The sequence below is a fragment of the Lissotriton vulgaris genome, chromosome 5 (genome assembly GCF_964263255.1).
Source record: "Lissotriton vulgaris chromosome 5, aLisVul1.2, whole genome shotgun sequence".
NCBI classification, from domain to species: Eukaryota; Metazoa; Chordata; class Amphibia; order Caudata; family Salamandridae; genus Lissotriton; species Lissotriton vulgaris.
The window spans coordinates 73139680-73162949 of NC_141693.1; the positions used below are offsets into that span (position 1 = coordinate 73139680).

The 23270-nt window shown below is 47.3% G+C and overlaps 1 protein-coding gene across 1 annotated transcript in view; it reads left to right on the forward strand.

Moving 5' to 3' along the window:
- Positions 1–4872: 4872 nt before the first annotated feature.
- The window catches only part of LOC147710220 (E3 ubiquitin-protein ligase TRIM39-like), a 179270-nt gene continuing 160872 nt past the window's right edge, over positions 4873–23270 (forward strand). Inside the window, exon 1 of the mRNA XM_086920900.1 lies at positions 4873–5286. Coding sequence (XP_086777026.1) covers positions 4873–5286 — 414 coding nt within the window. The remainder of the gene's footprint in view (positions 5287–23270) is intronic.

Consider the following 23270-nt stretch of genomic DNA (forward strand, 5'->3'; position numbering starts at 1 on the left):
CCTAAACCCCCAAGTGGTGTCCCACCAGTCCTGGGCCCTTGTTTATGGTGTGAAAGGTGCCCAGAAAGCCAATCGTCAAAACTGAGGACTTGAACAAAATGTGGCCAAAAAGTGCTCTGACAACAAGGAGGAGACCGGGACCAAACTGCTTGCCTATCCATCCGAGGTGCATCGCCGGTCGGATATACTTAGTGGCTTCTCCAACTGCGTTCTTCTCCACAACAGCAAATTTGTTTCAGCGATCCTGCGCCACAGGGGTATCAATGTTGCTGCCTTTGGCTACAGCCATTCGTCACACTAGAAATGTTTCACTTACATTTCGGCGACCAAGTCCGAATGTAGACATTTTTCTTGCAGCTTCAACCTAAGGCTATCCGACAATGACGCTTCTTCCTCAAACACCTCCTGCAGCCTTGCCCTGCAGAAATGTACCTTCTCAGGTATTTTTCTTCAAGAAGTTTTTAAAGTCAAAAGGTAAGCACTGACCAGGCCAATCCAATTATTTTATCTGAACAACACTGCATTGCAGTCAGCCTTCACTTTCGACTTTAATTCGGTCTCACACGGCTGTAAGTCCACGGTTGGCCCATTGATCTTTTATGCGTTATTTTGAACCTTAAACATGGAAAAAATCATAACTCCAGTTCCACTGACTTGATTTTGTCTTTTTGGTATCAAATCATTTATTTAAATATGTTCTATGTTAATAAATTGGTTTAGGACTTTTCTTGGGTTGGGTTTTAACTTTAATGTTGTTTGTGTGCAACATAAATATTTTACACAATGCCTCTACGTAAAGCCTGACTGCTTTTTGTGCCAAGCTTCCTAGGGTTAAGCACAGCTTACTTTAGTGACTTGTTGTGCTTCACCCAGCAAGGGACTGTGGCTATTGCTTGACCAGGGCTCACATCCCAGTCAACCAACAACCTTGTTTCTCACAAAGGAGGTTTTCACTGTTGTTGCCCAATCTTATAAATACCAGGATATGTTGAATGCACTTGCCTAACATGCTCCAATCAGTCAGAGCCTTTTATATGTCCCTGGGCAAAACTAGCTGTGGGGCCGTGACCCAGAAACAATGGCTTAAATCACATCTTCCCAGCTTGGCCAAACTGTGTGACCTTGGGAGATTACTTTTCTTCCATCTGCCTCCTTTTGAATGATCATATGTTTAAAAGCACCTTGAAATAATTCAGTTCAAGAACTGCACTGTACTAAATCCTTTCCTTTATATGGTTTAATAGACTATAACGTTGCTCCGTATATAGCAGTAATAAAGGCCTTTCATAGGAGACAAAAGACAACAGATTTGTTTCCATGAGTCACTAATAAAATCAGTATTCCGAAAGTGTGATAGGTTTGTGCCAGAGGTAAGTACTTAAAATCCTAAGGCAAGGCAATTTCTAATTCTGGATTGGCGTTGTGGATACAGGAAAGGGAGTACTGTGTTTATAGAAGTTTCTTCTTCATTCAAATGCAAGTGAACACAAGAACAGCCGATATGTGTTTCACCCAAAAGGCCAGCGGGCGGAGGGCTTTTTCAAGGCAAGCTACGACACTGTAACACAGTACTCCATTTCCTGTATCCACACCAATCCAGAATTTAGGATTTTCTTACCCTATGATTTTAAGTACCTACCTCTGGCACAAACCTATCATACTTTCAGAATACTTATCTTACCCCTGGGTGAAACCACCTGATGTGTATGCGCTATAACAATGATTGGGTCCGGTCCCATAGTGTGTGAACCCTGGCAGCACCCACAACCTGAATGCCCTAACTAATACAATCAGGGCTGAAGGAGAAACAGGTTGATATCCACCCAGAATCTGGATTGCACATTGTCTTATCAGGAAACCTGGGGGCATATTATCCTGGGGCCAGATTATCGACATCAAACCTGGGCTTCTATTGGAATTCTATAGGGCATATTATCAAGCCCCTTATTGCTGCTTTAACGGAGGTTTCCTGCCACTAAAGCTGCAATAATGTTATCGCCCGTTCTTGATAATATGGCCCTAGTTTCAATCCCAGCTTCCCAGCTTAACCAAACAGTCTGTTGCTAGGCAATGACTTTTCTTCACAGTGCCTCCTTTTCATTGAACTGTTTTTAAGCCTCTCTCGTTCCCTCGTTAATGTGTTAGCTCTCTGTGTTGTGCCGGTCCTGTATGGGTGACAGATCCATGTGATGTTCCTTCTCCAACTGCCAATTGCCTGTAACGTATTATTTAGGTTTGCGAAGGCTGTGCTGTGACTGTCTATGTTGTACCTTTCTTGTGATGTGAAGCTCGGCATAAAAGCTTCAACTAAATATAGGAGAAAACATTGCAGATTACCAATGCTTGTTTTAGTGTATGATGTGAGTGAAACATTGAACATATATGTGCAGTGTTTACTTTTGGTTTTAAATATAAAGAAAGTGATTTTTAAAAAGGACTACGTGACTTTGTAAAGTTTTAAAACATAGTTGACATATAGCCAATTCTGTCATTTTAGCCAACAACACCGTGAGTGCGGGGCTTGAGTCCATAATGAAACTTCTAAAAGCAAAACTACAAGACCCACAATGCAACATTCTGTTGACTAAAAAGCCAGGGATGGCATCTTGTGTCTTGGTGGCACTTGGTAGACTTGTGAAATGCAAAATAAGCCTTAACTCCTTCCTGTCTGCCTTTCTTCCTGCAGGCAATAATGGGTTAAACAGCCCAGAGATTGAGAGGGCACAGACCTCTTTTCACATGCAAATTCCACCACCTCCTGCTAATGGGCAAATATTACCCCTCCCTGGGAAATAGACAAGAGACCTCGTTTTTCAGAACCAAGCGAGAAACCGCAGTTAGTAGTGTCTGAGACACAGAGAGAAACAGTAATGGTCTCTCACTGCCTTTTCAGGAGGAGTGTGGCTCAATGGTTAGAGCGGCAGACCCTGATGCAGAGTTCTGGCCCGGGACCAGGGTTCAATTCCCGCCTCGGCGGGTCTTGGGCTCAATTTCCTCGGACCTGACAATTTTCGCCTCGGTGCCTATTCTAATCATGGGCCCCACGCTGCAACTCTGGGCAATAGCTTGCTTGACCCCCACACCGGCCCCAACAGCGCTAGAAGGCCTGGCTTCACCCTGGGGGTGCCCAGGAGTGGACACTTCACAGGGAAAGCCAGGAAGGGTTCCACAGCGGTATGAGTAATAGCGCCAGGAAACCGCTTGGTGGCAGTGCACTCTACAAATACCTTGACATTTACATTTACATTTCATGGGCCCTCTTCAGGGTGTGTGTTATTGAGGGGGCGGGGAGGTGGTGCACTGAAAACAGCCTTATGGTGTACCCTGTGTTGAACAGGTGCTGCACTTGCTGCCCTGCGAGAGCCGCTGGTGGTAGTAAGTATATTGTGAGTGGTGAGGAAAGTGACATCCCCACTCTTTCCTAACTTGTTCACTCCACACAGCTCTGCTCCCCTCTTTTTAGGAACTTCCCCTCTCTGTGGGGCATGGGGCCCAGTCTACTACTTCCAGTCTAACTTCGGTCTGCTTTAGCGCCTCGCTGTTTGCCCGAAGCGCTATATTAATGCAATCTGAATACAATGTACTGTTTGGCAGTGACCATTCCTTGCAGAAAAGACTGACCTAGTGCCGGAACACTCTCTCTCGTCCACGCCCAGCACCTCGCCAGCTGCGTTAGTGGGTAATGTGCTGTGGCATTGATAACAAGGAGAAAGAGGGCAAAGCACTGGCTTTCTACCTCTGTGTTTACTTCTCTGCAGCTAATCTTAAAGCTGCAACGCTTTAGAGGCAGGCACTTCTGCTCATTTGTTTCAAGTTGACCTGGAGATGGAGTCCACTCAAGCTTTTTGTGTCCTGTCTTGGTTTTACCAATGCTTGCTTTGCTAATGTTGTCTTCATACTCTGGAGGCCGAAACAGAGTTTTCACGCTTAACTGTGGGATATTTTATACCTTTTTCCTGTTCTTCCTTCTTCCCTTTAATGTTTCCATCTTTTAGTCTTTCTTCCTTTTGCTTATTCCCCATTTTGAGTGTCTTTCTCCTTGTATAATTGGCGCAGATGCACCTACTTCTCCCCCACCCTTTCTCTCACTTCTTCTCTCCCTGTTTTGGTCTCACTTCCTCTCCCCTCTTGATTACTGTTCTGCCCCCATTGTGGGTGTGCAATGCATATAGTTCACGCCTCTGTCCCTCTGTCTGGTGTGTCCATGTTTGTTGTTTCTGTTGAGGCCTCATTATTGGGCACCGACCCTACAGGCCTTTGATCACCAACTTTCTTCTTCTATCGGACGACGCTGCCTCTTTCGATTATATGCGGCTCCCCTCTAGATCCCCTTCGGTTCCCTCCAACCCTCCAACCCCCCAATCCGGTTCTTCCTGCATCCCCTCCGGATCCCCTCTGGATCCCTGCCTCTTCACTCATACAAGGCCGGGCTAGTATTTGTATGCAGGGCTGCAACACATTTAAAAAATGCAGCAATAGAAGGTATTTGACAGGCTTTGAAACATAAACCTAAAATAGCAAATGCAGTGAGATATTGCCCAAAAACTTTAAAGCTGTCTGTGCAATTCTTAAACAATATATATATATATATATTATTTTTCCTTTAAAGGTTTTCACAGAAAATCGTATTTAGGGGACAGCTTATGGCACTTACAAAATCCCAAAGCAAAAGAAAATGTACTTTATTTTAGCTGAGAAAGTTTCGAACCTATAAGTAAAGCACAGGCAGCAGAGGAGGCAGTCCTCCTCCTGCTCTGACTGTTACATGAACCCGGAAGTCCCGGTGCAGCCAGAGAGGGACAGACTCACAGACACACCCACTTCAAAAAGAGAGAAACTGAAACTTACCTTCACTGCCTGCATTTCTGAATCATGGCGGCAGCAGCTCAGCTCGGGAACCTCAAGGAAGAGGCCACTTGTTCTATCTGTTTTGAATATTTCAAGAATCCGGTGATGATTGATTGTGGACACAACTTCTGCCGCTCCTGCATCACCCAGAGCTGGGAGGGAAGAGATGGAAACTTCCCCTGCCCACAGTGCAGGGAAATATCTTCTGGGGAAAACCTCCGACCCAACAGACAACTTGGGAACATGGTGGAAATGTTAAAACAACTTCATCTGCCCCCCGTGAAGCCGCCGGAGGAGAATCTGTGTAATGAACATGAAGAGAAACCGAGGCTGTTCTGTGCAGAGGATCAGAGGATGATATGTTTGGTCTGCCGGGAGTCAAACGACTATAAAATTCACTTAGCAAGTGCTAAAGAGGAGACTGCAGAGGAGTACAAGGTGTGTGTGTGGTTTCTCTGCAACTACAAGTAAAGATCACAGGGGGTTTGTCTGTGGAAATTCAGGGATCACAAGGCCCTCTGTGAACCCCATCAAGGAGGCAGCCTGAGAGCACGAGCTATATGTGTGCACGTGTTCAGATGTGACGAGTCATTCTGTGTAGAGGAGGAGTCTGCAGAAGAGCTCAGGGTATTTGAGTTCAGAGTTCAATAATGAAGACACAAGGGAATGAAAGGTATTTAAGTCGGATTTAAGGGATCACCGGTTGTTCAAGCCTCATAGAAGGGGCTGGAAAAGAGGACGAGGTGCGTCTGTGGGCATTCAGGGTTCACAAAGTCACACAGGGAGCCCCACTGAGGAACCTGCAGAGGAGCACAAGGTGCGTGGGTGGGTGTTCTGGAACCACAAGTTAAGAGCACAAAGTATGTCTGTAAAAAATGGAGAGATTTCAACTTCACTTGATAAGCCACATCACAGGGCAGTCGAAGAGTAGAAGCTGTGTTCGTGAGGGTTTAGAGATCACGAGTCACCCTTTTTATATGGTGACAACATTGCTCCATACCACTGGGAGATCGATTTTCCATTCCTGGACTTTGCCTTTACATATCACAGGTGACCACAACTCCCAGAATGCACTGATATGTTAAATCAAAAGCGCAGAATTGGAATAGTTGTGTCTAGGTGGCATGGAGCCATCTGGTCACCCTACCTGAGTGCGGGGGCTGCAGGAGAGAACAAGGTATGTCTGTAGATGTTCAGGGAATCAAACAGCAAACCACAGCGAGCCCATAGACGAGGCTGATAATGAGTTCCAGGTATGTGTGAGGATGTTGTTGGATCATGGGCCTGTACAAGGAGTGTGTGTGCAAGTTTCTCACAGGAAGAAACTGCAGAGGGGCTTTTAGGGATCACAAGTGATAGTAGGCATATAACGTGCGATTCGTCCCCACCATACTTTGCCCTCCTTTTTGCCCACCATAAACAACACCATGCAAAGTGTCTGGTCTTCACTGCGTAGTCTTTATTTATTCTCAGATAACGCCCTCTTTATTTGTTGATGCATTGTCAACATTAGACCAACTTTATTAAACCAATCCAACACACATTGATAAACATTAGGTTTTGCAGTATTTGTTTGCACCACAGGTTACAATTGACTTTACAATCCAGGATCTCCAGAGCCACCTTGGATGTGGGCTGTGCCAGCAGGCCACGACCCATCTCCATTGCTTCACTTCCATTCCAGGTAACTACCCATCGTCTACCCCCTAGATGCGGCCACCTGGTACTGCTTTGCGCCTTTCCTTGTGCACCAGCTTTCAACCCGTTTTCACCAGATTGAATTGCCCTCTCCACGAAGGAATAATTAAAAATAGCCTTGAGCGGAGCAATGTCAACGTGCGGTCTAACGCAACTACTCTTTAATCGCCGCTGCTCCCACAATACCAGGAAATCGACACACTCCACTAGGGAACCTGCAACGGACCCTCCCTATTTTCTAACTGAACCCCACAATAAATTAAAGCCAGTCAGATCCTGGCCTCGAACCCCCGATCACTAAAGAGATACCGCCTACTCCTACCCGGTGAGCTACGCCGGTACGGCCTTCAAAATCCGTGCGCACTTCGTGCTTTAAAAAAAACAACCTTATCACAGTCATTTTCTAAAGCGCCGACAAACAGCCCTAAACACCCACCTTATCCGTTTTTGCTTCGCTGTGAGGCCCCCTCACCCCGGTGACCGCCGCAACCTGCGACTTGCTCCTAGTTGCGACCCGTAGCGCCCGAGGCGGGAGGACAAAGAGGGCTTCTTCCTTGTGTTCAGGGCTCTTATCCTTTTCCCTGGGGGTTAGGGGAAGCCTGCGCACCTAGGTGACGCACTGCAAGCCTAGCCTACCTCCTCATATTTCCTGTTGGCCGCCCCTCCCACTACCCTGTGCACTGGCCCAGCCTCTCTTTTTGCCGCTTCTCGCACGAAATGCCACTAAAGGCTCCCCTCCCATAGACGCTGGGGGGGGGGGGCCTCTCGATTCCCTCATGAAATCTTTAGGAGGACACAAAGTATGCTTTGGGGCGTTGTGGGATCAAACGTCACCCTGTGCATCCCATAGAGAAGCGTGCCCAAGAGCACATGGTGTTTATGTGGGTGTCCAGGGTTCTCAAGAGAAGATACTCTGTGAGTCTCACGGAGGAATCCACGGTACATCTGTCCACTTTCAGGGATCACAGGTTGTGCACTATGAGCCTCATAGAAGAGGCTGCAGAAGAGCACAATATGTGTCAGTGGGTATTCGGGGATCACAATGTAACCTGTGGACCCACAAGATATGTGTTTGGGTATTGAGGGACCACTATGCAATCCCTGGATCCAACCCAAAATCACAAGGTAAGTTTGTAGGTGTTTAGGGATTATAAGTGAATACACTCTGTTAGACCTATATAAGAATCTGCAAAAGAGCACAATGTGTGTCTATCAGAGCGCTGAGATCACAAGCCATATACCTTGAGCCACAGTGGCAGCTGCAGACGATCAAAAGGGTCTGTGTGTGGGTGTTTTGGGATCTCAAGCTGGACTGAAAGGATTCAGTGCGGCAGTGCAGTGAGTCGTGCATGGGCTCACGCAGTCATCGGTGTCAGAAGACTTCATGTAGTAATGCAAGAAGTAGCACGTGGGCAAACATGGTCATCAGACAACAGATGAGGTGCAACAATGCAGGGTGTGGCATATGCGGTCACATACCCCTATTACACAGCAGAAGAGGTGCATTAATGAAGGGTGCAGCACACAGGCTCATGTGGTAATCAGACACAGAATGGAGACTTGTAGCAATGCAGGATGTAGCCCACGGGATAAGACGGTCCTCTGATGCAGAAAAAGCGAAGCAGTAATGCAGGGTTAAGCACACAGGCTCACATGGTCATCAACACAGCAGACGCAAGTGCAGTAATGCAGGGTTTGTCACACGGGCTCAGATGCTCATCGAAGACAGTGGAAGGTGTTGCAGAAGAGCTGGATTGGTGATTTGTGCAGCACACAGGGTCAGGAGGGGTTTGATGCTGATGACCCACCAGCAATGCAGGGTTTATCAGCTACAAAGGGTAGTGCAGGGTCCCGGTATGGCAGGCTTGCATCTTTATTAGGCCCAAAGTGCATTTCTCCTATAGCATTTGTTGCATGAAGTACACAGGCTTTGGAGACCCCTCACAGGATGAATGAACATCAGGCTGGCCTATGATCACAGGCTCAGAGTCTTCGACCTCCTCACCTCAAGTCGCTGAACACTGAACCCTCTACTCGCATTCAGTCCATCTCCTGGGACCTTCAGTAGAGTTCCTTCCTCGTTCCTGGGGGTCCAGTGCCTCCTGTAGAAGGGAGGCGGCCATCATTCCCATCTCTGGTCTTCAGCGTTCTCTTCAGTAGAGGTCCTTCCTCGGTCCTGGGGTCCAGTGCCTCCTGTAGAAGGGAGGCGGCCATCATTCCCATCTCTGGTCTTCAGTGTTCTCTTCAGTAGAGGTCCTTCCTCGTTCCTGGGGGTCCAACGCCTCCTGTAGAAGGGAGACCACCATCATTCCCATCTCTGGTCTTCAGTGTTCTCTTCAGTAGAGGTCCTTCCTCGTTCCTGGGGGTCCAGCGCCTCCTGTAGAAGGGAGACGGCCATCATTCCCATCTCTGGTCTTCAGTGTTCTCTTCAGTAGAGGTCCTTCCTCGTTCCTGGGGGTCCAACGCCTCCTGTAGAAGGGAGACGGCCATCATACCCGCCTCTGGTCTTCAGCGTTCTCTTCAGTAGAGGTCCTTCCTCGTTCCTGGGGGTCCAACGCCTCCTGTAGAAGGGAGACGGCCATCATTCCCGTCTCTGGTCTTCAGCGTTCTCTTCAGTAGAGGTCCTTCCTCGGTCCTGGGGTCCAGCAGAGCTCCATAAATTTAAAAGGGGACAGTTTACATCATGTCCTATGATAGTTCGCTCCAATCCAACTGTCCGCCAGAGTCATAATTAGCCCCAGACATTTGGAGGGAACCAGTGAACTTGAGAGAGAACCAGACACAATCCCTCCTTCCATCAGGATAGATATTCAACCCAGACTGTTCACTTGACCTTAAAACATTCTAGTGGAGGGCGGGGGGTGTGAGGAGCAGTGAAGGGGGACTGTAGGCACAGACTACAACCAAGACTGATTCACTCTACAATAGAAAGCGTTTCAAACACACTGAGGCCCCCATCGCTGCACTTGGGAACCTCACCTCACCTCACCTCACATGGTCCCAAGCACTGCATCCTATAGACCTGGGCCTGACGGTACCCGAGCCTGACAGCACCGTGACACCCTGATAATTGTAATACAACGCTACACACATTGTGCCAAAACATGCGTCCTGCACATAGTCAGAATGAGCCCAGATATGGCATACTACACCAAGTCAGAAGGTAGTGTCAGTAGGCGCTCTCCTCCCTGAGTTTATACGTGATGCAAATGATCTTAAAGGTCATCTGGGCTGCAGGGGGAGCCAATGTAGGTCCTTTTTTAATTTTTTTTATTTATTGCAAGAGGAAAGATAAATACAATAATAAAATCACATTAGTTATACAAATATATAATCACCTATACATATAATTGTCTTTATATAAAGAAAAAGAAGAAGAGGAGAAAAAAAGAAACAGGAGATTGCAAAGTAGGTATTCACAAAGGTCTGAAACATGACAAAAAGAAAAACTAACGTGCCGGTCGCTCATTAAGATCATCCGTTTAGTTGATAAATGTTCCCCATATTTTTTCCCTTCTTTTTAATGCTTTAGGGCCTCTTAGTTAAGCCAATGAGAGCTCCATAGTGAATATTTCATAAATTAAATACCACCATTCCATGACACTTGGGGTTCTTTCGATATCCAGGTCCGCGCAATGGCCAATCTGGCGCAAGCTAAAATAATTGATACTAAGTCTTTAAAGTTGCTATTGGTGTCTTGTATGTCTAGCAGGACTAAGTGGGCAGAAAGAGCCGGGGATGATATGTGTTTTTTGTTAAGGACGTCTGTTATTCCCAACCAAAAAGTTGAGAGTTTCGGGCACTGATAGAGCATGTGTTTTATGCCAGCAGCTTCCTTATTACATTTTGAGCATTTGGTACGTTCATTGGAGATATTGCCAGAAGTCCAGCTAGAGATTCTTTGTGGTGTATAGTATATTTGGGTGATTGTCCTATAGAATTGTAACCTTAGATTTGAGGAATGGACCACCCGATTTATTTGTTTAAGTGAGCCCGCAATCTGGCTAGAGTTAATATTGATTCCCAACCTATTGGTCCATTTGTCCGCTATTTTCCCACAATCACCAACTTGGCCTTTATTTAGAAGAGTATAACTTTTACTACTGAGAGATTTAGTAAGGTTCAAATAAATACATTGTAGAATGTCTGACTGCTCTACTCTCTCAATTTTCATTTTATTGATCAAGAAATCTTGTATCTGCATGTATTTAAAATACATAGTATCTTTAATTTTATAGAGTATTTTTAGTGTATTGAAGCTTAAGAAGCCTTCTGGACCGTAAAGATCTCCTAGGGCTGTGGTTCCCAAACTGTGCGCCGCGGCGCCCTGGTGCGCCGTTATCAGTAGCCAGGGGCGCCGCGCACGATGTGGGAAAGATAGCATCTTGACACGTTAGGCCCCCTGTGCCGCGATGTCAGAAGTGCAGACCAGAGTGATTATACGCCATTAAAACAAACAAACACACGATCACACTCATGCATGAATAAACACTACAAACGCTGCGCACAGGCTTAATTTCTAACAAGCCAAGCCCCATTTTCTTTATTTTCCTACATGGGGAGACCGGAATCAGTCAGGTGTCAAAAAGTGTATGAATCGCCTCGGTGCTATTATTGAAGTTGACACATCTGAGCAAAGAAGGATTTTATAATTCTGTGTTAGTCGAAGGGCCTTCAATGTTGTATGTAGACAAGTAAAAGTCATATTTTCAGGCGTGCAAATGAAAAAATTGTACTGCGTGTATTTGGGATACGTGACAAAATATAAAGAGAGCTATATGCAAGAAAGGTTCTAGACTTGAGAAAACAATATATAGCAGAGATCAAGGTAAAAAAAAACGGAGGAAAGACACAGAATGAGAGTGAAGGGGGCAAAATGAAACGAGGGAGAAACGACAGAAAAGTGAAAGACAGAGTGGAGGAATGATACAGAGGACACAGGAGAGTGAAAAGGGGAGATTGAGATGAGGGTAAAAAACGGAGGACAGACACAGAATGAGAGTGAAGGGAGCAAATTGAAACGAGAACGAGAGGGAAACGACAGAAAAGTGGAAGAAAGAGTGGAGGAATGATAGAGGACACAGGAGAGTGAAAGGGGGAGATGGAAATGAGGGTAAAAAACGGAGGAAAGACACAGAAGGAGAGTAAAGGGAAGCTTGAAATGAGGGGGAAACAACAGAAAAAGTGCAAAAAAGAGTGGAGGAAAGTCACAGAATGAGAGTGAAGGGGGAGCTTGAAATGAGAGGGAAACGACAAAAAAGTGCAAGAAAGAGTGGAGGAAAGACACAGAGGACACAGGAGAGTGAAAGGGGGAGCTTGAAATGAGGGGAAACGACAGAAAGTGGAGGAAAGACCCAGAAGGAGAGTGAAGGGGGAGATAGAAGTGAGGAAAAAAACAAAGTGAAAAAGGAGAGAAAAAGCGGAGAAAGAGAATGGAGACAGAGGTCCACTGGACCACCAGGGATGAGGCGCAGGTGAAACCTGCAGGTGGAGGAGGGCCTCCAACATTCAAGAGTGCAGGGGCTTGGGTGGGGAAAGGCCTCACTTAATGGTGGAGCTGGAAGGGAGAGCAATTTCACCGACAATGAGTCAGTGGTTCTAGCCCCACATCTGTAGCATCCACCGATGACCCTCAGCTAGTGCATTTATTTGTTACAACTAGCAGCCAGTCTCGCCTTTCATGTGTGAAAGTTTGAAAATGATTAGACCAGTGGGCTCTGCCAATATTTATCAGTCTTTGGCATGGTCCAGCAGGTCAAATTCAAATCCTGAATAAAATATTAAAAAAGAAACTTGCTGCATTGAGGATATAAAAACAAAAAAAGATTGCTTTGACCACAAAATGCATTTATGAAGTAAAGATTGTTAATCTGTGTGCTGTGGAGAATTAAAATGATCCCTCCTGCATTCCAGTGCACAAACTTCATAATTACAGGTGAAATGCCAATGCCATGAGGTGGGAGAGTGGGCTCTGAGTGGGCCACCATGTCAAGTCAACCCAACAAATACATGAACCACCGCAATATTTGAGTACATCCTGTATCTCGCCCTTGCTAATGTGCATCTATAACAAAAATATTTTTTGTGTTTACTTTCAAAATGAATAAAGTGCTGTAGATGTGCACCCCAGGTCTTGCCAATATGCTACTCGTCACCTTTAATTTAAAGAAAAGGTGAAAAATCATCTGTCCAGTGTTCCAAAATTTGCAATTTGATGATATTCGGGTACTACTTGATGTGCTTACAACCCTTCTGAGAATGACTAATGGTCTGCTGGTAGTTTGTGCAGTAGTGTGGCTCACTGGTTAGAGGCGGCAGACCCGAGAGCAGAGGACGGCCCGGGACCAGAGTTCGATTCCCGACGCGGCAGGTTTCTGGACCAGGGTCAGCGGACTCGATAATTCTCTCGCCTCGGTGCCCACTCTGATCAGCGATCACACTCGGCAACTCTGGGCATAAGCTTGCCTCATCTGCACTAACGGCCCCACCAGACCGCCGGGGATGCCTGGTCTCACCCTGGAGATACCCATTAAGGGACCATCTCTCAGGGAAGCCAGGAAGGGTTTCGCAGCGGTCGAAGCGCGGAGATACTCCTCCGGGAGTCGATCCTAGCGCTATATAAACTTGCAATTAATTAATTTGTGAATAGCTAGCTAGCAGCCGCTATCATTTTTATCCCCAATACCTTCATTGCATCCCAATTAATTTAAGGACGCCAACAGGAAGTATTCCAGAGGTCTTGCTTACATCCCCCCCACCCGCCGGTGAAAAAATGGTGGGGAGCCACGGCCAACTGCCTATTTGGTCAAGGGAGCCACGGGTTAAAAAAGTTTGGGAACCACTGTCCTAGGGTGTTAATCCCCTGATCTATCCATTGAGCACAAGCACCATCGGAGAAATTGTTTGGCATCCCTGGATTCCCTCATATTGGCAATTCAGCATTAAAAAAAGATATTTTGTCATTGTCCATAATTTGATCCCAAATTCTTTTAATAGCTCTAGCGGTCTTAAATGTAACTCTCTTGTAGTAGTTTGGGTCGTGTACCCGAAATAAAAACTGATTGCTTTGTGGCCCTAACATGAATTGGTGGTAAAATATAGGAACTTCTTTAGACAAAAGGCTACGTATGCGTTGAATGAAAGTGGCAAAAAAGTAGAATTTTAGATCTGGAAAATTTAGTCCCCCTTTTTCAATTGATAATTTCATGGCCATCATTGACCTGCGGGCTTTTTTATATCCCCAAATATAGTTGCTACAGATGCTTTCTATTATCTTAATGTATGATTGGTTCAGTTGTAGAGTGATGGATCTAAATAGATAGAGTATTTTCGGTACTATCTTCATTTTGATTGTATTGATACGTCCGATCAAGCTAAGTGGTATTTTATGCCAGTTTTTAAGAGTGGAAGTAATTTCCTTAAGTAAGGGATCATAGTTTAGCCGAATAATTTTTTTGATATTGGGGGTAAGTTTCACCCCTAAATAGGTAGCATTAGGGCATAGCCCTGTTATCGGATGTAAGGGTTGATAGTTCGCTATTACTTGAGTTTTATTGACATTTAACCGATATCCCGAGATATCGCCAAAATCACTGGCTTCCTTAATTATATTAGGTATGGCTTGTACCAGGTCGATGGTATATATGGCAATGTCATCGGCGAAGGCGGTGATTTTTAGGCAATGTCATCGGCGAAGGCGGTGATTTTTAGGCACTTTCCTTCATGTTCTATTGGAATAATATATTCTTGAGCTGTTAATGCTTTTAAGAATGGTTCTAGAGCTAAAGCGAATAGCAGGGTTGAAAGAGGGCACCCCTGTCTAGTGCCCCTTTTTATTGGGAAGTTATCCGAGTTGTTTCCCATATAGCTGACTATGGCGGTTGGTGTCTCGTATAAAGATTGAATCCATCCCAGATATTGTCCCTGTATACCGAATGCCTTTAATGCTGCCCAGAGGTACTCCCACCCCACTCGGTCAAATGCTTTCTCTGCATCTAGCATGACCATTCCGAGGGGGGCAAGAGTAACTGCCGCAACATCAAAGGCGGTTACCGCGGTGTTGACATGGGCTGTGGTGGCTCTCCCCACCACGAATCCATGTTGTTGGCAATTGACCAGATCAGGCATTATAGGGGCTAAACGGTTGGCCAGTACTTTGGCAAAGATTTTAGCATCGGTATTAATTAGTGAAATTGGCCTATATGATCCCTGTTCTTCCGGTGGTTTGTTATTTTTTAAAAAGAAGACTATTTTAGCAGTGCGCCATGAGATAGGAGCGCTTCCTGTTTCCCCCATAGAGTCTATCAACTGCTGGAATAGCGGAAGTAATTCCTGTTCACAGATCCTATAGATCTCAATAGGCAAACAGTCTTCTCCTGCGGCCTTGCCTAGGGGGAGTGTTTGTATAGCCTTACTTATTTCCTCAGTAGAAATTTTAGTGCCGAGTAGTCTAGTTATTTCTGGGTCCACTCTTTCAGGTTTATGTGTTAGCAGATATGATTCTATTGCTTCTAGGGTATGTATATATTCTGGGGTATAAAGATAACAATAATATTTGGCAAATTGTTCCAGAATCTGCTCTGGTTTTCTATAGATTTTGGAGTCTAATCCTTTTATTGTATTTATAGTAGTGTTGGCCTTCTTGTCAGCTACCTTGTAAGCCAATATTTTTCCGATCCTGTCTCCCCCTTCATATTGTGCAAGTTTATATTTGTGTATTTTAGAGCTATACTTTTCCCTAAGAGTCTTACTTAATGCTGCCCTTAATGAAACTAATATTAACCTTAATTCTTCAATGTTGGTTTTGCCTTGTATTATAGCATCTGAGAGTTGTTGTTCGGCTGTTAGAATAGTGGATGTGATAGATTTTTCTACCCCTCGCTTTTCAGCATTGTCCCGAAATATATATTGTTGTGTGTAGCCTCTAATGCTGCATTTACATGAATCCCATACGTAATTGACAGCAGTAGAATTAATATTTAGTGATATATATTCCTGTATGTGATTCTTAATGCCCAGGATGAATTCAGGGTCCGTGAGTAAATATCTGGGCAATGTAAATTGCCGGGCTGTTTGTTTGAAATCCAAGATAGTGTAGGTCCTTTAATGCGCAGGTGATATGATTTCTTCAAGCCCTAGATGAGCTGCGCCGTTTCATGTATGCTCCCTTTTAGAGGTTTTAGGGTGGTGTTAGGGAGACCGTTGACCAGGGCCTTGGGAGAGGACTTGTACGTCTGTTCTGAAGTCATCTTCCAGGAAAAACAACTTCACTTTCTTCAAGAGAACTGGAACCAGGCGGTGTTAGTCCTCTTTGCAATGTGTTGCTTGAATGAGAGGTCTGTGTCGAGGGTCTGGGTAAACAGGCTTGACTTGGGTTATTTTGAGCTGTTGGCTTACAGGAAGTATTCAGTCCGTGGGGTTTAACTTTAGTAAATTAGTTGACAAGATTGCAGGATGTTGTTGATTACCAATTTTTTTGGTAGAGTTGAGTATCATCTGCATATAGATGGATCTTGATGCTGCTGTCTGTGAGAATGGATCTGAGAGATCCCATGTAGAGGTTAAAGGTTATGGGTAAAAGGATGGAGCCCTGAGGTGCTCCGCGGGAGACAGGGACGTTCTTTGACCTTTTAGAACCTATTTGCATGAGCTGGTGCCAGTTAGTGAGGTAGGATGTGAACCATTTCAAGGTAGTATGTGAAAATCCCATGTGTTTTTTCAGGTTGTTGTCTGTGTCGAAGGCTGCAGGAGGTCAGGGAACGTTCTTGTCATCCAGGAGGAGGGCTCATCTACTACTTAGAGTTTGGATTTCTAGGGGTTGCACAAAAGTATACAGAAATGTGATAGATGGAATGCTTGAATTAATATCATTTTGAATTTGAATTTGAAGGGATTTGTATAGCGCTCGTGCACCTGGCGGTTTCTTGGCGCTCACTGACAATTGCTACTTGGCAGGTCGGAGAGAGGGTGAGGTGAGCGTTTAAGATGGGAAGGCTTGGGTGAAGAGGAAAGTCTTCAGGTCTCTACGGAAAAGGGGGTATTGGGTGCAGGTTCTGAGGTGCAATGGAAGAGAGTTCCAGAAGACTGGACCCGTGGTAGAAAATTTAGAGCCACCCCACTTCTTCCGTTTAAAACGGGGTACCAGGAGAAGGTGGTGAGAGGCGGATCGAAGGTCTCGTGCAGGCGTGTAGGATTGAATGGTTGAGTTGATGAAATATCAGCCACTAGTAATCACTTGGACCGACATCCATTCCATCTTTATTTTGCGCAAGTGCCACTGTAGCGAGGATATGGGTTCAACTGCAGACATTGCTATGTTAGCATAAGTAAGGTATATGCTTAAACACCTTTTTGCTGCTTTTACACACAACACTATATGGCTTTTGTAAATAACCTGCTTGTGCTCTTTCACATGAGAACTGTCTGTTTTTCACCCATCTAGGCATGCTCTGTGCCCTCAATCTGCACAGCGCGTTCAAGGTCGAATAACAATGTATGCTGTTAATTCATGTTGATCAGTCCCACGCACGTTAGACATAACAGAAAACGTAGCTGCTCAAACCCAAATGCGGGTGCTTTTAATATTGCATTGCATGCATGAGGAGGCACTTAGAGACCACCTTTCCAACATCAAGGAGCTCCAAATACAGGGAGGGTGGTAACTACACAATAATCCTGTTTCCACTGTCATTATAATATGATTTCCCCCTTTTGTGTTTTATGGACTTGTAACACTGCTGATCGTATTATTCTTATGCATCTGTTTGTTAATATTGGCAAAAGTACTGCATCTTAGAGCATGTTAGTTAAAATAAACATTTTAAACTATAGCGTGTCTCTGATTACTCACCTTGTGGACTGGTATGAGACCTAGAACGAAAGAGTGTTCTCGATTCCCACTATTCCTGAGAGTTTCCTAAGTCACATGTTCTAGGTTGTCTAACCATTGGTAGCTTCGCTGTAGCATGGAGAACGAATAAGCCACTAATGCTAGTCGGATCTGGGTTATGGGCACTGAGGTGTGTTTTTTGGTACACCACAATACACCAAGGTCCTGGTTTCCTGTGCATAGTTCTGTGCATGAGCAGAATCCCTGCAACACCACCTCAGCTTGGACACAGCCATATGCAAATCAGTCTTGACCTTACTCCAATGGCAACAGTCCAATGCAAACTTCCAGGCAAGGTCCTCCCTGAACCGGAACACACGCAACCCATGACCTGTGTCGTCCAAATTAGGGCTTATCAGCCAGGTATAGCTTGATTCCAGTGACACAGTGTGCACAGAACCCACGGATGGGCATAACCGACCCACTTAAGTCGACACACTAAAGCATACAAAAAAGTGATGGATGGAATGCTTGAATTAATCTCAGGCACTGGTGATCACTCAGTTCCTCATTCCACCCATTGTTATTTTGTACACACTGCCTCATTTGGCTTGGACCCAGCACTATGGTCTAAAGACAGGTTGATATTCCTGTAGAATATTATTCTTGCTTATGTGCTCCAGTAGGATGTGGCAACTGCTTCTTGATGATTTTCCCTATAAGTGAAAGGTAGCTAATAGGTTAGAAGCTGCTGAGGTTGGCTGGGTTCAGGGATGGTTTCTTTAGCAGTGGAAAGATCTCAAGAGTGTCTTAGAGTGTTCCTTGGCAGAGGGAGTTGTTGACAATGTGGTAGGAGGGTTTACGGGCCTCTTCTTTTTTTTTTTTTTACATTTTTAAAACCTTTATTATAAAAGAGCACACAGCTATTCAGCCTAACATCCCGGAGGCAAGGCAGCATAGAACCAGGAGGAGAAAAGTGCAAGGTGATTCACATCAGAACATTGCAGGTTGTTTTTTATTTTTTTAAGAAAGAGAACTAAACCAAGAAAAGAAACGCCAAGAGGCGCGTGAGAGTGGCAATGGAGCAACAGAGTCGTCAGGGAGTCGGCAGAAGGCAGAGGAGGACAGGTAGAGAATCGATAAAGGAGGATAAATGATAGGATGGAAGGGGGGGGAGGAAAAAGCAGGAGAAGTACAAACAGCATAAAACAGTTGGTGTCACAGGTTACGGTGATAAGTGTTCGTCCAGAGGGACAGGTTCCGGCGGCAGGCACACATCGCCCCTGTATGCATTCCATGCCCGCCACACTTTATTCCATGTCTGGGGCCTCCTCCTGGCTACATAGACCGTCTTTTCTCGGAACATGCACCAATCCATGTTGGCTTTCCATTGTACCACCAGGGGGGCTGCAGCAGCACCCCACTTTTGAGCAATATCACGCTTGGCAACCATATTGCCCAGGGCCACCCAACGAGTCTGCGCCGTGTTGTGGTCAGACGGTTCCCAAACGTTGAGGAGACACCTCCGAGCCTCTGCAGCCAACACCACCCCAGTCACCTCCCCCATAATCCGGTGCACTCTCGCCCAGTAGGGGGCAATGACGGGGCATTCCCACAGAATATGTAAAAAGGTTGCGAGAGCACCATAACCTCGACGACAAAGTCCATCGGGCGAGAATCCCATATGCAAGAGTCGAGGGCCGGTGACATACACCCGGTGCAGGATCTTGAATTGCACCAGTCGGAGACGGGAGGAGATAGCGACCTCCTTAAGGGAGGACACTGCACTCTGCCAATCCTCATCGTCAAGTTCCTGGCCGTCTGCCGTCCATTGGTCTCGCAAGCCCAGGAGGAGATCAGTGCGAACATTAATCAGTTTTTTATAGGACAGGGAAATTGCACTGTCAGGCATATGGCCATCCAGTATCCTGTCCTCTAAGGGGGAGCTTTCGGGGATCTCTCCCTCCGTCGGCCTGGCAGAGAGCAACGCGTGTCTCAGCTGGGCGTAGCGGAAAAACTCCGAATCGCCCAAACGGTATTCGGCCTGCAGCTGAGGAAAGGTCTTGACTTCACCCTTAATAACCATATCGTCCACCCTGGAGATGCCTATGAGGTCCCATTTGTCGAAGCCCTTGGTGTGCCACAGCCTGCCCAAGATATCAGAGTCGTACAGTGGGGTAAACCTGGTCAGTCTGCCCTGCCAGCCCTGTGCTTTAGTGATCGTCCGCCAAATGTGAACCGCTGCCTTGGTCGGGCCTGACAGTCGCCGATCGAAGGACCTTGAATACAGGGCCCGATAGTAGTTGCCCCCGCGTAAGAGCCACCTGTCCATTGCGTAGCCGGGACTATCAATAGGGCCATAAAAGCCGTGATTGATAGCAGTGAGCTGAGAGGACCAATAGTACCGACGCACATCCGGTAGGGCTATGCCTCCATCGTACCACGGTAACGTAAGCTTCTGGATGGCGACGCGGGGTCGACCATCCCAGAGCAAGGCCCGTTGCAAACTCTCAATCTCCCGAAAATAGCGGGCCGGAACCGGGTCCTGAGTGTTCTGTAAGGCATACAGGAACCTGGGCAAAGACATCATTTTGAACAATGCTGCCCGGCCTAGGAGAGAGAGCGGGAGTCTGCGCCAGCTATCCACGTCTCTCCGCAGCCGCTGGAGAGGGGGGAGCAGGTTGTGGTCGTATCGCGCTTTAGGACTACCGGAAATGTATATCCCCAGGTACTTAAAGCCCTGTCCGGCCATCTGGATATTGCAGCCTCTGGGGAGGCGCGGTGTGTCCCCTTTTAGAATGTAAAGAGAAGACTTGGCCCAGTTGATGACCAGGCCAGAGTGACGTCCAAAAAGTCTGAGTACGTCGCATGCCACAATGAGCGACTTGCAGGGGGAAGTGAGGTAGAGCAGAATATCATCTGCGTACAGGGAAACTCTATCTTCAAAGCCCGGGGCCCAGGTAATGCCATGTAAGTCCGGGTGTGTACGCAGCATGGCCCAAGAGAAGCAAGCACCGCCGGTTCCTCGAGGGTGTGGGCTCTGGCCATAACACCATGGAGCCGACGCAGGTTAAGGGCAGTGTTTCGGCGGGGAATGAAACCCGACTGGTCCGGGTGCACCAAATCACCAATGACTCCAACCAGTCGATTAGCAAGCAGGTTGGCTAGGATCTTAGGCTCCACATTGAGGAGAGAGATAGGGCGATAGGATCGGCACACGTCCCTTGTGAATAACCACAATGGTGGCCAGCCTCTGGTCCAGGGGGAGCAGGCCCTCATCCAATGCCTTCAAAAACATAGTCCGCAGGTACGGGGATACCACATCCGGTCGAATTTTGTATAACTCGACCGGAATACCATTGGTACCAGTCGCTTTACCTGACCTTAGTGCACGGATCGCTAAGGCGATCTCGTCAGCGGATATGTCTCGATCTAAGTCGGCACGGTCCTCTTCGGAAAGACAGGGAAGGTCAATCGTCGAGAGGAGCGCAGCCGAGTCAGCCTCGGAGCGGTCTGAGTTGGAAGTGTAGACACCCCGGAAGTAATCCGCAAAGGACTCGGCAATAGCACTTGGGTCCGTGACGGCAACCCCGTCTTCGCCCAAGATCTCAGGCACAACGCGGCTAGCCATCTCGCGCCTGTCCAGCCAAGCCAGCAGTTTCCCAGCTTTGTCGCCAACGTCTTAGATACGACCTTGCTGTTCCTTGGCCAGGGTAAGGGCAGCATTCGTGGCGAGATCATGGTATTCCGTCTGTTTAAGGGAAAGGGCATGCAAAAGAGAGGGGTCGGGCTCAGGCCCCAGTCGGGACTCGAGGCGCAAGACCTCTTCTTCAATACACGTGAGGTCGGCATCTCTGACTCTCCTGGCCTCTGCAATGAGAGCAAGAGCCTCCCCCCTTAACACAGTCTTAAATGCCTCCCACAAGGTAACAGCCGAGCCAACCGAGCCCACATTCTCCGAGAAGTAGAGGTCGATGGCCTTAGCAAGGAGGGTACGAGTCTTGAGATTGCGGAAATACCATGGGTTAACCGCCACCGGCCGGTCAGACAGGACGACGTTAAAATCAAACGAGACCCACAACGGGGAGTGATCGGAAATGCCCCGTGCCAAAAAACGGGCCTCAGACACAGCAGACGCGTGTGCAGCTAAGGTAAAGACGTAGTCTATACGAGAGAGACTACCATGGGCACTCGAAAGGAAGGAGAAATGGCGGAGCGCGGGATGCAGAAGTCGCCAGCTGTCCACCAAACCCATGGAGTCAAGAAAGGAAGGCAGCCACAGTTGGGAACTGCGGAGATCTCTCGGCGGATGGCGGTCCAGGGAGCCAGATCAGACTGAGTTAAAGTCACCCCCCATTATCAATAGACCATCAGGCAAGGACAAAATGGCGCCACCAAGGTCTTGGAAAGTACTGGATTGTAGGCCTGGGGGAACATAAACCGAAAGTAGCGCGAGGGAACGCCCTTCCCATCTCCCCGCCACTGCAGCGAAGCGTCCCCTCTCATCAATCACAGTGACGTCTATCTCAAGGGGAAGGGACGCACGCACCAGGATTCCCGCCCCCCAGGAGCCCGAAGAGAACCCAGAGTGGGCCACCATCTTGTAGCCCTTACGGTTAAGAGCTTTTCACGAGTTTCCAATCAAATGCGTCTCTTGTAAGAGCACAACATCGGGCATATGTCTCTTAAGCAGTTGAAACACCACCCCTCTCTTAACACGGTCACCCAACCCATTAACATTCCAACTGATCACTTTTAATTTCCTACCCCCCATCGTCCCGTAGTACGCCCCACCCAACCCCAGCCAACCCAAACAGCAAGTGAAAAACAGCAGTAAACATGACCCATTGCCTAGAGGAAAGAAGAGAGAAAGAACGAACAAACAAAGAAACTTGCATAATTGCACCCCCCACCCTGCACCCCTGCATCAGACTAAAAAGCCCCCCCAACCAGCAGTGTGCCTGTCGCCCCATAAACTACTCTACAAAAAGTCCCAGAGGAGTAAGGAATCTCCACGAACACCTCCCGCCACCCTCCATGTAATGACAGGAAAGTCAGCAGGGTCACTTAAGAACAATACCGACAGTCTCATGAAGCGGGGTCACCAAACGCCGATGTTACACAGTAGAGCCAAGTCTCATAGATCCGAGCCACCAGCCGCACCTCCATCTTGTTCATCTTGAGCGTCCCGACGCGGCGACAAAGTGTCCAACCATTCACTCACATTCTCAGCGAAGTCAAAGAACAGGGCACGGCCCTCATGCTCAATCCGGAGTTTGGCAGGGAACATCATAGAGTACTTATATCCCATATCTCGCAATCGCCGGTTCACGCCCGCGTAGCTCTGGCGCTGTCGCTGAACAGCCCTAGTAGAGTCTGGGTAGAAATGTATTTCAGCGTTCTGGTACTTAAGCGGCCCATGCCGTCTGGACGCCTGTAGGACCGCATCTCGGTCCCGAAAGTTGAGAAGCCACGCCACGATGGGTCTAGGCGCCACGCCCGACTTCCGCGGGCCGCCCGGCACCCGGTGGGCACGCTCCACAGAGAAAAAGTTACTAAGACCAGACGGTGCCAAATGGGTCTTTATCAGGTCCTCCACAAAGAGGTCCGTCGCCGCTTCCTCTGAACCCTCCGGAACACCGACAATGCAGACGTTCTGCCGCCTGGCACGTCCCTCAAAGTCCTCCAGCCGCCTCGAAGTGGTCCGCAGTCATCCGCAGGTTCCGGACCTCGGTTTGCAGGTCCGAGACGTCGGCTGTTAGGCTGGAGGTCTTAATGTCTAGTGTCTTCACACGATCATTAGTCTTGCCCAAGTCGGCTTAGATGAGAGTCAGATCAACAGCCATAGTGTCCACCTTGTGGGTCAAGATCTCATGTTGCTGCTGCATGTCGGCCC